Source organism: Sorex fumeus, unplaced genomic scaffold, assembly GCF_029834395.1.
Source record: "Sorex fumeus unplaced genomic scaffold, SorFum_2.1 ptg000039l, whole genome shotgun sequence".
Lineage (NCBI taxonomy): Eukaryota > Metazoa > Chordata > Mammalia > Eulipotyphla > Soricidae > Sorex > Sorex fumeus.
The window spans coordinates 749,281-765,091 of record NW_026606096.1 but is presented as its reverse complement, the minus strand read 5'-3'; the positions used below and the strand labels follow the sequence as shown (position 1 = coordinate 765,091).

Below are 15,811 nucleotides of genomic sequence, written 5' to 3'. Positions count from 1 at the left end.
CTTGTACCTCACCTGCACCTCACTTGTGTCTCTGCTGTACCTCTCCTTTGTCTCACCTGTACCTCACCTGTTTCTCATCTGTAGCTCGCCTGTGTCTCATCTGTGCCTCGCTGGTCTCATCTGTGCCTCATCTGTCACCTGTACTTCGCCTGTACCTTGCCTGTACTTCACCTGTACCTTGCTTGTGTCTTGCCTGAACCTCGCCTGTATCTTACCCGTGTCTCACCTCTACCTCACCTGTACCTCATCTGTCTCACCTGTACCTCACCTCTGTCTAGCCTATACCTCGCCTGTGTCTCACCTGTGACTTGCCTGTACCTCTCCTGTCCCTCGCTGTGCCTCACCTGTCTTGCCTGTACCTCACTTGTGCCTTGCCTGTACCTCACCTATGTCTCACCTGTGTCTCACCTGTACCTCGCCTGTGTATCGCCTGTGCCTCACCTTACCTCACCATTTCCTCTCCTGTGTCTCGCCTGTGCCTCACCAGTATCTCACCTGTGCCTTATGTGCCTTACCTGTGCCTCGCATGTGCCTCACCTGTGTCTCACCTGCACCTCACCTGTGTCTCGCCTCTACCTCGCCTCCATCTCACCTGTGCCTCACCTATATTGCCTGTACCTCACCTGTGTCTGGCCTGTTCTTCACCTGTGTCTTCTGTGCCTCACCTGTTACCTACCCTATTCCTCACCTGTACCTTGCCTGTCTCATCTGTGCCTTGCCTGTCTTACCCCTACCTCACCTGTGTCACCAGTTCCTCTATCTCACCTGTTTCTCACCTGTTTCTCACCTCTACCTCATCTGTACCTCACCCGTACCTCCTCTGTCTTGCCTGTTCCTCGCCTGTGTCATGCCTGTACCTCACCTGTGCCTCACCTGAGTCTCACTTGTACCTCGCCTGTGTCTCATCTGTACCTCACCTGTGTTTCACCTGTCTTACCTGTACCTCACTTGTGTCTTGCATGTACTTCTCCTGTGCCTCGCCTGTGCCTCACCTGTGTCTCTCTACCTCGCCTGTGTCTTGCCTGTGCCTCACCTGTATCTCGCCTGTGCCTCGCCTGTGTTTTACCCATACCTCACCTGTGTCTCAACTATGTCTCGCCTCTATTTCACCTGTTCTCGCCTGTACCTCACTTCTGTCTTGCTTGTGCCTCACCTGTACCTCACCTATGTCTCACCTGTACTTCACCTGTCTCCCCTGTGTCTCACCTGTGTCTTGCCTGTACCTCACTGGTGTCCCACCTGTGCCTCACTTACACCTCCAGGTCCCGGCCAAGGCACCCATAGGCAAACCTGCTCTTGTTTCTGACTCCTCAGAGGCAGCCCTGTGGTGTCCATCTGGCCTCCCCACACCCAGCAGCCCAGGTGGCCTGAGACCCTGCATTCTCTCTCCCTCCTGCAGCCTCATCTCTCGCCTCTTCTCTCCCAGGAGGCCCGGGCCCCTCGGCCAGCTACAGCTCCAACAGCCCTGCCAGCCCGCTCAGCTCCGCCAGCCTCACCAGCCCCTTGAGCCCCTTTTCACTCATGTCTGGTTCTCAGGGGTCCCCCACCAAGCCCGGGTCGAGTGAGGTAAGCTGAAAAAATGGAGCAGAAGGTAGGTGTGTGTGCCTGCAGGGGTGACAGGGCCTTCCTCTCGGCCGCACCCCCAGGCCTCCAGGCCTGGCGCGTCTCTTTGAGGGACCGTTGCCTTTCTCATCGCTTCGCTTTTCTCCTCTGTCTGCTGGGGCCTTCCCAGCTGTGTCCTCGTGAGCCGATGCCCAGTGCTGCCAGGACCTGGACTCCAGGGTGGCTTCTGGGAGAGGGCTGGGGGCAGTGTGGGAGCAGCTCATGCCCTGCTGGTCAGCAGGGTGGGGACAGACGCCAGAGCCCCTGGGGGACACCATACACTCCCACGGCCTTTCCTCTCCCGGTCAGTGTCCAGTGGGGGCCAAGCCCAAGGGACAGCCTTGAGATGCTGCCCATGGGTTCCAGCAAAGGTCAGATGAGACACTCAGACCTCCTAAGAGACTCAGCCCAGCCCTGCGTGGGCAGTGCTGTAGATGGAAGCGGGGGCTGAGAGCCGGCCAGGAGTGTGCTGGATGGCCGGGTGGCGGCAAGGAGAATCTGGGTGGATGGGAGGGGGAGAGGCATGAGGGGTGGGGAGCTGGTGCCCCATCGGGCCGAGGGCGGTGGTGGGCCCTTGGCGTGCGTGCGTCCTGCTAATGTTCTTCTCTCCTACCTCACAGCCGCGCGTCTTGCTCCTCCTCACTCTCTGGCTTCTCTCTGCCTCAGGAACCCGGGCCGCCACGGCCCCCCCCTCCCCAAAGCCTACATCCCCCTGGAGTCTCCTCCTACTGTACCTCCACTCCCTAGCGAGAGCCGCTTCTGGCCGTACCCCACCTCCCCTTCCTGGCACCGCGGTGGCGAGACAGCCAGGGGTCAGGTACCCAGCACCGCGGGGTCCTGGGCAGGGGTGAGGAGGGGCGGAGGGGCCCGGGCAGGGGTCTCCTCACACCTCAGTCCCCCTGTGCCCTCTGCCTCGCTGGGCGTCAGGAGGGGCTCAGCGGCTCTGCCCCTTTGCTCTCTGCAGATGACAGGAACCCAGTGGCCACCCCTTCCCAGGCTCCCAGTGGCTGGGGGTGGGGGAGTGGGATTTCCCTCACTTCTACCAACATGACCAGATGTGGGAACTGAATGAGCTCCACCCTTGTGACCCCCCCAGAGCCATTCCACACCCTCATCCCCCTCATTCTCAGATGTGTCTGCCTGTATCTCTGCGGTCTGTCTCGTCAGCCCCCGGCGCGGACGAGTTCAGGCCTTTGTCTCCTTCCTCTGGGTCCTTTGCACACCTGGGTTCTTAGTCAGGATCCAGGGCGACGTGCCCCGAGGTGGGGCAGAGCATGCTGGGTAAGCAGGGAGTCCTGAGCCTCCGTCAGTGTCCCACGGTCTCCTTGGAGCTGGGGGCGTGGAAAGTGCTCCGTGAGTGATGCCTCGCTCTGCAGATGGAGGAGGGAAAGACTCCTACGTGCCTTTTCTCCTCTTGGGGCCAAACTCAGGGCTTCCTCCTGGCTCTGCACTCAGGGATCACTCCTGGCAGGCTCAGGGAACCAGATGAGATGCCGGGGATGGAACTGGGGTCGGTTGTGTGTGTGGCGAGGGAACCTCCCTGCCCGGGACCTGCTCCCCTTTGCTTTTTGGTTGGGCTCTCACTACCTGTTTTCTTTCTGCATCACCCTTGCTGAGTTCTTCATGGCGCCTGGGGTGGGGATGCTCAGGCACTTCTGAGCCCTTCCAGGCTTACAGCTCTGGGCTTTTCTCTCATAACCTCCGAGCCCTGAGCTCACCCAGTTCTTTTGCTTTGGTCCTGGGCAGGATTCTAATAGGGTCATTCTCAGAGATTGCTGGTGGCCATTCCCAGGCCCTTCCTCCCATGCTGGCTCGCAGGGCAGATTTCTGGGTGCAGGTCGAGAGGGTGGGGTGGGCTAAGCATCCTTTCTGGGTCTCCTGGGGACCCTCTTGGCCCTCCTAAAGCTGGCATGGTGGGTGGCTCGTCCACCCCGCCACATGCCCGTGGGCAGTTTCTTTCCTGGCTAGTTTCCCCAAGGAAACTCCAGCCTGCACAGAACAAAGCAGGAAGGGCCAGTGGCAGCGGTCCCTGCAGCCTCTCCATCTCTCACCCCTCCCAGCAAAGCAAAAAAGATGCCCAGCAGACAGCGCCCCCGGACGCCTCGAGAGACACCAGCAGGCTAGAGGCGGAGGCCGAGAAGCAGGCGGCTCTCAACAAAGGTACTCGAGTGCCAACTTGGACGGGGCTGGGGTGGGGAGGGGGCTCTATTTCTGTCCCCTCGGCTCTGCTCCCCACCTTCCCGCTCAGCACCAGCCCCACAGGCAGCTCTTGTCTCCCTGCAGTTGGCGTCGTGCCTCCTCGGACGAAGTCACCCACCGACGAGGCAGGGACCCCCTCCAGGGTGGTGAGAAGAAATGGCAACGGGCTAGCCAACGGTCTCTCTCCCCGCGTGAGTGCCCCCGGCCCATGCTGTCTGCCCGGTCTGTGTCCCCCCTCAGCCCCCCATGATCCCTGCTGCCCAAGAGACCTGGGGTGCATGGGGACAGGGGACAAGAGAGGGAGATGTTCTCCAGGAGACACACCAAGGGGCAGCCACGTCCGTCACACTCAGCGCTGAGACACCCGTGTTCCCCCGTGGCCTGGAGCAAGAGTCCAAATGGGATGCCAGGCAGGCTGGCCCTGCCTCTCTCGCACTTGATCTCTCTGACTTTCCTCCCGTTCTCGGCCTCACCCTCACACCACTCTCCAACAGTCTGCTTTCCTACCCCTGTTCTTGGGTTTCACCCCCTGCCCCCATTCTAACTCAGGGTCTCATCTTGACGTCCGAACTTAGTTGCATCTGCAAGGATCCCTTTTTTTGTTTGTTTGATTTGGAGTCACACCAGGCAGTGCTCAGGGCTTAGTCCTGGCTCTGTGCTCAGGAATCACTCCTGGTGGTGTTCAGGTACCATACTGGGTACCAGGGATTGAACCCAGGTCGGCCACATGCAGGGCAAGCACCCTCCCCGCTGCGCTATCACTCAGAGATAGGATCCCATTTTTACAAAATAAGGTGTCGATCCCAGCTATCGGACACAGGTCTTTGGTGGGGGGGGCACTACATGACTAGAAAGCAGGCTTCTCTGGCCTCACATGCTGAGGGAAAAGGCAGCTCAGATAGAGAAGGGACCACCAAGTAAAGGGTGCTTGGAGGGCCCACTCGGGATGGTAGGTGCGAGCTGAAAGTAGACTATAGACCGAACATGATGGCCACTCAATACCCATATTGCAAACCACAACACCCAAAAAGAGAGAACAAAAGGGAGTGCCCTGCCACAGAGGTGGGGTGGAATGGGGGGGGGTGGGGGGTGGGAGGGATATTGGGATTAGTGGTGGTGGGGAATGGGCACTGGTGGAGGGATGGGTACTCAATCATTGTATGACTGAAACGTAAGCATGGAAGTTTGTAAGTCTGTAACTGTACCTCATGGTGATTCATGAAAGAAAGAAAGAAAGGAAGGAAGAAAGAAAGAGAGAAAGAAAGAAAGAGAAAGAAAAGGAAGAGAAAGAAAGAAGGAAGGAAGAGAAAGAAAGAAAGAAAGAAAGAGAAAGGGAGAAAGAAAGAAAGGAGAAAAGAAAGAAAGAGAGAAAGAGGAGAGAGAAAAAGAAAGAAAAAAAGAAAGAAAGAAAGAAAGAAAGGGAGAAAGAAAGAAAGGAGGAAAGAAAGAAAGAAAGAAAGAAAGAAAGAAAGAAAGAAAGAAAGAAAGAAAGAAAGAGGAAGGAAGGAAGGAAGGAAGGAAGGAAGGAAGGAAGGAAGGAAGGAAAGCAGGCTTCTTGGGGAAGGGAGACTTGAAGCAATCAAGGGGTGGAAAAGCTTGGGGAGCAAGGCTGCCCGCTGAGAGCCCCTCTCCCCCTCTGCAGCAGGAGCGCCCCAAAAGTGCTGTGTTCCCCGGGGAGGGCAAAGTGAAGATGAGTGTGGAGGAGCAGATCGACCGCATGCGGCGACACCAAAGTGGCTCCATGAAGGAGAAACGCCGGAGCTTGCAGCTCCCGGCCAGCCCGGCCCCGGAGCCCAGTCCCCGGCCCATGTACAAAGTGGTAATGTCCTCCCCCCCGCGGCCAGGGTGGGCATCTGAGAGGGAGGAGCTGGGAACCCAAGGAGCTGAGGGGCGCGGCCAGGCAGGAGACAGGCAGCTAGCGTGTCCTTCTTAGGTTCAGGGAAGCGGCCAGGGAGACAGTTGGGGGGCTGGAGCACGGGTCTGGCCTGTGTGTGGCCCTGAGCTCCGGTGGGAGGGGCCCAGGTCATCTCAAGCATTGCTGGGCTTGAGCATTGGGCCCCACTGAGCTAGAGAGGCGTCTGTGTGAAAAGAAAGAAAGGGAAAAGGAGCTGGAGAGAGAGTAAACAGGTAGTTGACCCAGGTCTGATCCCTGACACTTTATAAGGTATAAAGACACTTTATAAGTTCTGCCAGGAGTGACCCCTGACTGCAGAGCCAGGAGTAAGCCCTAAGAAGTGCCAGGTGTGGCCCCCCAATTAAAACAAAAAATTTTTTTAATAAATAAAAACAGGAAGGGGCTGGAGCCACAGTACAGCGGGTAGGGCGTTTGCCTTGCACGCGGCCGACGTGGTTCGATTCCCAGCATCCCATATGGTCCCCGGAGCACCGCCGGGAGTAACTCCTGAGTGCAGAGCCAAGAGTAATCCCTGAGCATCGGCGGGTGTGACCCCCCCCCAAAAGAAATAAAAATAAATAAATAAATAAAAATAGGAAGAAAAAGAACTCACACAAAGGAACGCTTCTCATTTGGGATGAAGTTAATGAGATACAATTCAGTTCGCTGAAGATTGTCTAGTATTCATCACGCAGAAATAACGTTCTTATTTTTGGCGGGGGTGGGGGGAGACGCACATAGTGATGATGCTCAGAGCCAGTGCAGACTCCTGGCTCTGCACTCAGGAGTCAGTCCTGGCGGGGCTCGGGAGACCAGATGGGATGCTGGGAATCGAACATGGCTTGGCCGCATGCAAGGCAACCCCCTCTCTGCTGTACTGCTGCCCCAGCCAGGAATATCTTTCTCTTGGACACGATTTTGAAGCATTTCTGTGGGCTCTGGGCAGCTCTGCAGACTCCTCAGCACTCAGCATTGCCTGGTGCTCCAGTTCCTGAGCCCTTCCATCCACGAGGCCTTCCCACCACACCTGTCAGGAGTTCTTATCTTGGTTTCAGGTGGAATTTTACTTTTGTTTTTGTTTCAGTGGCATCAGGAAAAACCAAACTTGGGCATGCAAGGCAAATGCACTGAGCCACACCGCTGTCAAAAACCCAAAGAATACCATCTTTCTTTCTTTGCTTGTTTTATTTTGGGGTTAGACCTGGTGCTTCTCTGGGCATACTCCTGGCTCTGTGCTCGGGGAAACTTATGGGGTGCTAGGGGGTCAAACTTGGGTTATCTGAATGCAAGACAAGCACCCTGCCCGCTGTTCTCTCTCCAGCCCCACCATCTTTTTTTCTTTCCTTTTTTTTTTCCGGCCACACCCATCAGTACTCAGGTGCTCAGGGATCACTCCCCGCAGCCTGGTGCTCAGGGAACCAGGCCGTGCCAGGGATCCAACCTCGTTTCCTGCACACAGGCCCGCCCTCAGCCCACAGAAGGTCCCTCCAACCTTGCCCCGTTTCAGAGGCCAGGACACACAGTCACAGGAAGTCAAGGGCTTCTTGGGCTCCACAGCTAAGTGCAGAATTGGCATCTTCAAGACATCAAATTTTCCTTCTCACTCAATGTCAGAACTACAGAAAAATGATGGCCCCTAAGTCCTGCCTCTCATTTTACTCTGACTGGTGGGCTGGAATGTCGATAATGTGGAACTCTAACATGAAAGTCTCTGTGTGGCGTAGTCTAGCCCTCAGGCGGTCAGTAAGAGGTCAGTGTAAGACATGGGGGTTCCACACCCCCAGTAAAGGCACAGACAAGAAGTCAGGGTCCAGTAGGCCTGGGAAGAGATACCCTGGACAGTTCCTTCGCGGCTGGCCAGGCTCTTGGCATGGGTTTCCGGGGCAATGGGGTGCAGGTGGCCAGTGTGGACTATGGGCCCAGGCCCCGGGAGGTGACCGTGCTATGCTCTAGGTGCGCCGGCATCGCAGCACCCATGAGGTGGACATCTCCAACCTGGAGGCCGCCTTGCGAGCGGAGGAGTCTGGGGGACAGGCCTACGAGACGCCCCAGGAGGAAATCGCCCGGCTACGAAAGATGGAGTTGGAGCCTCAGCACTATAATGTGGATATCACGAAGGAGGTGAGCAGAGGGGCGGTCAGGGGGGAGAGGGTGTGGGAGGGGGGCTCACTCACCTGGTGGGGTGTGCAGGGGGGAGGGGGCGCGGGAGGGGTGCTGACCTGTGCCCTCCACAGCTCTCCACCCCAGACAAGGTCTTCATCCCCGAGCGCTACATCAACTTGGAGCCCGACACCCCTCTGAGCCCCGAGGAGCTGAAGGAGAAGCAGAAGAAGGTGGAGAGGATCAAGACGCTCATCGCCAAGTCCAGGTAAGCGGCCTGGGTAGACCCCGGGCGTGGGCCTAGCTTGGGGGAGTCCTTGTTGCTGAAGGCCCCAAGAGAAATCAGGCAGCGGCTCAAGGCAGCGGACCGGGCGGCCCCCAAGGACCTGCTCAGGGCAGCACATGGTGACAGTGGCCTTCTGGAGGCGTCTTCTCCCCTCCAGGGCAGCCCTAAGGGTCCCCGGGGGCCCCCCACGGGGCTTTTGCCGGGTTCCTCTCCCCGCCGACCCCAGCCAGCGGGACCAGCCTGTCGCCCCATGTCTGTGTGTCTGTGCCTCTTCAGCATGCAGAACGTGGTGCTCATCGGCGAGGGGGACCCGGTGGACGTGCCCCAGGACTCAGAGAGCCAGCTGCAGGAGCAGGAGAAGCGGATTGAGATCTCCTGTGCCCTGGCGACCGAGGCCTCCCGCCGCGGCCGCATGCTGTCTGGTGAGAGGGGCTGGGCCTCGCTCCGCCAGGGACACCGCTGCCCACGAGTAGGGGTGGAGGCACCGGGCCGCCAGGGGGCCAGGGACGGAGATCCACAGTGTGCCAGAGAGATGGCACTGCAGGTCAGGGCAAGCGTTAACCGAGCACCCAGCTCACCAGAGGGGCTGACGGGCAGGAGCCCTGGGCCCTGAGGTCCCTCCCAGCGGCTGACCTCTGGCCTCCCTAAAGTCAGCAGGAGCACAGGCCAGGTTGGGGGATGGCCTGGAGAAAAAGGGGGAACTGAGCTGGCTTGGGCAAGACCAGAAACGTCATCCTTAGGGGCTGGAGAGTAGGGGTCCTAGCTGAATTGACCATGAACCCGGTGGAGGTTGCAGTGGTCCTTGTTGAACTCCCAGTGATTTGGTGGAAGAGTGGATGTAATGGAAGAACGAAAGGGAGGCTAGATAGATGAACTGAGGCTTCACGAAGGACAAGGGCCAGGGGGTTGGGTCTGGAGCCTGACGTGGCCTTGTCCCCCAGACTGAGGCAGTCAGGATGGAGAGATGGTGAGATGGGAGGGCTGAAGGCCAGCCAAGAGGAATGCCCAGCCGGACACCCAGTAGGACAGTTGTGGATGACATTGGTGAAGGAGGCAAAGCCAGCTGGACACAGGTCCAGGGCTCTGTGGCCAGGTGAAGGGCAGTGGCTGGCTAGCAGCAACGAGGGAGAGTTCTCGAGGGCTGCAGGAGGGCCCAGTTCTCAGCTGTAAAATTCAAGTCAAGTTTTAAACTACCTTCCTGCCAGAATGAGGATAGGGTCCTGGGTGTAGCCAATGTCCTTCCTCAGGACGGAAGTTCCCTTCCAGGTTGGTCAGCTGTGGAGGGACACTGACTCTGTGATGCTGGTCACAGTTAAGCTCCCAGTAGTCCTTGCTTGGGTTCTTAATGGTTCTAGTTGGACTAACAATGGTCCTTGTTGATCCAGCAATGACTCAGATGAACAGGTGATGGTCCTTATTGATCCAGCAAGATTCTAGATGAGGTACTAATGGTCCTTGCTGATCCATGGATGATTCTAGATGAACTAGTGATGGTCCTTGTTGACCCAGCAATGATTCTAAATGAACTAGCAATGGTCCTAGGTAGCAATGATTCAAATTGTATTAGTAGTGGTCCTAATTGAACTGGCCATCAGCTTGGTGGAGGTTGCATTGATCCTTGTTGAACTACCAGTGATTTTCTCTGAACTCTCAATAATCCTGGTTAAACTGGTCCTTGTTGAACTAGCCATGATTCTGGTTGTACTTGCAATGGTCCTAGGTGAACCAGCCGTGACCAGTGTTGAAGTGAGGGTGGTTCTTGTTGAACTAGTAATGGTCTTAGCTGAGCAAACAATGGGCTTCATGGAGGTTGCAGTTGTTGAATTCACAAATTATCCTCATGGAACTTGAAGTGGACTAGCTGAGTTACCAACAGTCCTAACTGAATTAATTGACAATAGCTGAAGTCGAAATAGGAACCATTTGTGATTTTTTTCTAGCTATTTAAAATATGGGTATTTTCCACAAATCAGAGGATTTTAGCCATAACAAAGGAGACCCACTAACTTCACTGACAGTTAGCACAGAAGGGGCATCAGAAAGGGTGGCCAGGCAAGCCCTGGAGGTGTTCCAGAGAAAGTCTGTCATCCGGGCAGAGCCGAGGGCAAGGGGTGAGGAGCCTCAGACCCGAGGCAGCAGAACCAGTTCAGCTGCAAAAGCCTCCATAGAGCCTTCCTCCTCCCCAGAGTTGATCTGCAAATGAACTTGAATCTACCATAGATCAGATTCCACATGCTCTGGGCAAAAGACAACTTCCTGTTCGAGGGTTACAGCACATAACACCATTCTAAAGAGTTTGCCTTGCCCCTGCCTCAGCCCCTGGCTCCTTCTTCCATAGTTCCCCTGCCAAAGGTTCCATGAAAACAAAACCCACCCAGATGCTCAGATTTCTCCCTCAATACACACAGGTTTGCATTTCAGGGTCTCTGCACTGGGAGCAAACAGACGCTTGGCTTTTGCCAAAACCCCAACTATTTGAAAAATGGTCGTGGTGGGGCTCGACCTCAGACTTAGCCCACAGTCCCCACCAATCCGGGCTGGTGGCCCAGATTTCCAGAGCTGCGCTCTGCCTGCGAGAGCAGACTGTGCCCGGGCATGGGTGGGGTGACCTCGGGAGAACTGGGCACAGGTTGTGAGGACAAGGCAGTGGGCACCGGAGGCAGAGTTAGCCCCTGAGGGTGGATTGTGGTTGGCTGGTGTGGCCAGTGGCGAGTGTGTGCGGTGGTGTTTGCCGGTGCACCCTTGCCTGGTGAGAGCAGATGCAGGGTTGCCAGTGGGAAGATGCAAGTGTCTCGGTCTGTGTGTGATGGGAGACTCCCAGGCAGTGCTTGTGACACACTTGTGGGTGTTCATGTGTGTGTGGTATGTGGCTAGAGGAAATATTTGTGGGCGACTCCAGGGGTGGCGTGGACGCCCCTGAGTCTATGGTGTGCTGGGAACACCCCTCCTTCATGAGAGAGGGGTGTTGAGTAAACCATGGGGGTGTAGATGTGGGCGTGTGGGGTGCTGCTGTTTATATAGACTCACTCTCATGCACCACAGACTGGTCTGCAGTGAGGACATGTGTGAGGCATGTGTGCTTCTGTGGGGGTTCCACCGAGGCAAAGCAACGCTTGTGATCACCTAGCCGTGGTGCGTGTGGGATGGGAGGGAGTGTGTGTGGCCGGCTCTCTCAGCCTACAGATGTGGCGGTACTGGGACTCACAGTTTGAATATTCCATTTACATCTGTCCCATACAGAGGCACCGTACACATGGATTTTAACTATTGTGATGGATGGTGTTCTGATATACATACATGTTCTATCTTCTTTTTTAAAAAAAATTTTTTTTTGGCTGTGGTGGGGGAAGGCGGTTGTGCTCTGTCCTGTTCTACACTCAGGCATCAGTCCTGGCAGGCCTCGGGGACTATATGGGATGCTGGGGGTTGATGCCCAGTGGCCAAGGGCAAGGCAGATGCCCTCCCCGCTGTGCTGCTGCTCCGGCCCTGCACTCTGCCTTGCTAAACGTCATTGCTCCTGCCCTCCTCCCTGGGATCAATACCGGTGTTGTTCTTCGGCTGAGCTCTGTTGAAGGACTTCAGGACTGTGATGGGAACAGATCTGTTTGCTGCCATGCTAAATGCTCCCCAGCTGTGACACTGCTGTTAGGTCTACCGTAACTTTATTTTCTTTCTGTGGTTGTGCCTTCTTATGGACATAGCCGGCCTCTCACTCTGTCCGGCCTCTCCTAATTTCCCAGTTCTCATCTCCCGTGAGCTGGAACCTGTCGTGTCCTGCCTGCTAGAATGGGGCACAAATCGGCCTCCATCGGGCGCTGAGGAGCGTGTCTCTGAGAGTTTCCTGCTCATGCTCTGACCGCAGAGCGAACCTGCCTGGCTTAGGTCTGGGTTTTGTCCGGTTTCTCGCTCCCCGAGACTGACCGGAGAACCGTGCTGTAGGCTGCACACAGACGCGTGTTTCGAAAGCGCTGGCTTTGCATGTGAGACGTTTGCTGTGTGCCAGGCCCTGGGCAGGGCACCCCTCTGAGCTGTGTGCAGCGAATGTGAAGAAAGGATGTTGCCAGCTCCCGGCCCCCGCTGTGCCGTGCGTGGGCAATCCCCACTTCCTGATCCCGGGGAGCCCCGTGTCTGGGGCGCCTTCTGGGAGTGTTTGCATGGGTGCTGCGGTTGCATGGAGACAGGGAGCGCGTGGGGGCTCAGTGCCAGGATCCCCCTGGCAGGGAGCACCATGTGAGCCTGGCTGTCCCGGGTCCTCCCTCAGCTCCACTGAGCATGCTCCGTGCTGGCCGAGGCGCTGAGAACCCCACGCAGTCACTCTGGGGCCGCTTAGCATCCCAGCCTCACCCCCAAGGTCCTCAGCTGTCTTTTGCAACGTGAAACAATGGTCAGAGAGAAAAATCTCATCCATTCACAGATCTGCACTTTAAGGCCCATTAGGACTTGTGTGTGTGGGGGGGGGGGGCAGGGGGCGGCATAAGTCTTCTTGGATAGATGGAATGTTGGGGGGGTTCGTTGTGGGTCTCAGGGGAGACCCTCCAGTGGGAGCAAGTAGCAGACTCCTGCCGTGCCTGTGTGGAATGGATTCGTGTTCGCCTTCCCTCGGGCCTGTGCTCTGGTCTCGCGGGAGCTGCCCCGTGGCTCGTGCCAGGGCCTCCCTGACCTCGTTTTCCCAGCACCGTCGGCCTCAGGGGGGGGCCCCCCTGCTGTCCCGCTCGATACCCCCAGGCCTGGGGCCGGCTTTGCCCCCGCTTCGCTGGCTCTCCTCTCGCTCGCCTCGCCGCCCTGCCTGGGTGCCCTCCTCACCCCCGCACACCCTCCCGCTCACTCCCTGTTCGTTTCTGTTTCCAGTGCAATGTGCCACCCCGAGCCCGCCCACCTCCCCCGCCCCCCTGACTCCACCAGCCAACCCCCTGCCATCTGAATGCCCGCGGGGCGCGGACAGCAGCCATGCCATGCGGGTCTGAGTGGACGTAAGCACTTTCGAGAAGTATTTCACCCCCACACCCCACCCCACCCCACCCCGCGGGGCCCCACTCCCTCAGCCATGACATGGAGCCGCGATACTAGAGGAAAATCTCATCCATCCACGCGTCTGCACTTCAGGCAACGTCTTTGGCGTTGCTTCTCCCCCCCCCAGCCCGCCCCATGCCCTGCTCCTGTCTGCTTGCACCCTAGACCACCCCCCTGCCCCCCCCTCCCGCCTGCCCGCCCGCCGTGCGAGCCGGAGCCGGCTGGCAGGGCCGCTTCCTGGGCCGGGCACGGCTCCTGTGGACTTTGCTTCTCTGGAAGCAAAGCGGAAACCATGGGGCCCGCCCGGCCTGCCGGGAGAGAGTGCCCCCCTCCTCTCCTGTGCCCGTGCCCACACGCCCACCTGCTGAGTCTGTCCACGCATGCTGAGCTCCCCCCTCCCAAGTCCTTGGACATTTTTTGGTTTTCCCCCAAGTGTTTGAGGCTTATTTTTGCAAAGCAGTCTCTCCGAGGGTGCTGGGGTCCCCGAGCAACACGGGCAGCGGTCCGGAAGTCAGGTCCTGCCCAGGAGCAAACCTGAGCCCTGTCCGGGCCAGTATGTACTCCCGTTGCCTGCCTCCGTTCCCGGGTTTTACTGGGCCAAGTCGGACCAGAGACTTGGTCCCGCCCTCCCTAGCACATGGCCCTCGAGAGCTGACAAAAAGAAACAAAAGTCTCCCTCCCTTGGGACTGAGGGGGCCGTGGGGGGCAGGTGAGATGGCCCTCTCCCCGGGGAAGGTGGGTGCAATCGCAGGCACTCTGGCAACCCCTTTCTCACCACCTTCTCTCCCCTTCAGTGCAAGCCCTGGCCAGCGCCGTGCAGCTCCAGAGAGCGCCCCTCTGAGGTCACCTCTGCTCCTGCCGTCCCCACGCCTGCCCACCTGGCCCCTGACCCCTGCGCTCCCTGAGAATGTCGCTGGGAGCCCACGGGGGCTGGGCTGCTGCCGAGGGTCACGGACGACGGACACACGGACAGATGCCTCTGTCTGCTCACCACGCCCAGTGCTGACACCGGACCCTGAGCCATGGACGCAGACAGGGCCCGAGAGAGAGGCATGGGCACTGCCCTCCTGTCTGAGGCTCGAGCCGTTGGGGGCTGCCTGCTGTGTGTGGCCGTGGGACCACCGGAACTTCCAGATGGAGAAGATGCCCCGGGCTCGGGCAGCATGACAGGAGGCAGGGTCGGGAAGAAGACGGTCACTTCGAAGCCCTCCTGCCCCCGCCCACGCCGCTGCCCGCACCCAACCCGGCCGTTCCAGAGCATCATGCGTCTCTGCTCATGGGTGCTCCTTGGGGCCAGTGGGATGCCACTCGAGCCAAAGAGAGGGTGACCAGAGGGGTGACCGCTGGGCCCAAGGGGCCCTCATGTCTGTGGGTCGGAGCAGCAGGTCATTGCGGGTGTGGGGGCAGGTCGCGGAGGACTGAGAGGAAGAGAGAGAGCTCCAGGGAGAGAGAAGTAGGGAGGGTTAATGAGGGGTGCCCAACTGGACACGCCCCCCATGGGAGGAGGAGGAGGAGGAGGAGGAGGAGGGCGGCGCCACACAGGTGTAAGGGGTGTTGTTTGGGGGGGAGTTGGAAGGCTCAGGTCCCTGTCAGCACAGACCCTCAGCCTCCTACCACCTCCCCAAGGACTCCCCTCCAGCAGGGCTCAGAGATGCAGGACATGGGATGAGACGGGATGGGGTGAGGGTGGGCAGACGGTCTGGGACATGCTCCTTCTCCATCTGGGCCTGGGCTCAGGGTCAGAGGAGCACCCGCTGACTGTGGGGTGTCAGCCTGGAGGCCTTCGGGAACCACTTGGGTGACACGTCTCTGAGCTCCCTCTGCCCCCTGCGTGTGCCCTGAGGTGGGAGACTGGACTCCAGAGCTGCACCCTGGGTGCCCCGAGAAGGAACAGGAAGAATCGGCTGCTCGCTCAGCCCTGCGGCTCCCCCTGACCAGGACTCACCCACCTGGGAGAGGCGCCCACCCTTGCCCCACGGCAGCCCCTGGAGATGAGGGTGGTCCGAGGAGGTGGCAGCCCCGGCACGGGCAAGGCTGGCGCTGCCAGCTGCCCGGGCCCACTGCTCCGCCACGGCTGGTGTGCAGCTTAGATGCTCCGGGCACTGTTCTAGGTGCCTCGGATGCTCCTGAGGGGCGCCAAGCGGGGCTCCCACTAGCTTCAGTCCCCCTTAGCCACAGTCCCCGTCTTCTCGCCCAGCCCGACACCCCTGCTCTGTCCTAGCTCCCCCATGGTCGGGCAGACAGGGAAGGACTGCCCGGTCACCCCTCACCTCTCCCCACCTTTTTCCATCCACCAGAAACAGTTTGGGGGGGAGTGGGGTCCACCGCCTTCCCTTTCTTTGTCTCTCCTTTTTTTAAGTCATATTTTTAGAAATACCTGTGGAACACCAAGGGCCCGTGTCTGCCCTCCACCCCCTCCACCGTGGTTCATAAAGCTGGCTCTTTATGTTGCTTTACATGCCTTAATATATGTTGATGGTGGTTATACATATTATAGATCTCTATGTAATATATACATCCGTCTCACTGCCTCATCCTTTCCCCGGCCCAGACCCGTTCCCTCCTTCACGCCCCATACCCTTCTTAGCGCCAGGCAACCCCACCTCCATGCCTTTTGATCCAAAGAAGAAGGGGAAAGATTTATTTTAGGATAGATCAATTTTACTTGGCTCTTGTTATGAAGGGCTGGAGTGATAGCATAGCAGGTAGGGCGTTTGCCT

General features: G+C 58.2%; 1 protein-coding gene across 1 annotated transcript in view; it reads left to right on the top strand.

The window, feature by feature from the left end:
* Window positions 1–14,100, top strand: part of PLEKHA6 (pleckstrin homology domain containing A6) — a 142,070-nt gene extending 127,970 nt beyond the window's left edge. The window contains 11 exon segments of the mRNA XM_056119068.1: window positions 1,427–1,566; window positions 2,269–2,286; window positions 2,288–2,419; window positions 3,663–3,762; window positions 3,886–3,992; window positions 5,447–5,620; window positions 7,649–7,816; window positions 7,930–8,063; window positions 8,358–8,503; window positions 12,930–13,051; window positions 13,886–14,100. Coding sequence (XP_055975043.1) covers window positions 1,427–1,566; window positions 2,269–2,286; window positions 2,288–2,419; window positions 3,663–3,762; window positions 3,886–3,992; window positions 5,447–5,620; window positions 7,649–7,816; window positions 7,930–8,063; window positions 8,358–8,503; window positions 12,930–13,045 — 1,235 coding nt within the window. The 3' untranslated portion in view covers window positions 13,046–13,051; window positions 13,886–14,100.
* Window positions 14,101–15,811: the final 1,711 nt, after the last annotated feature.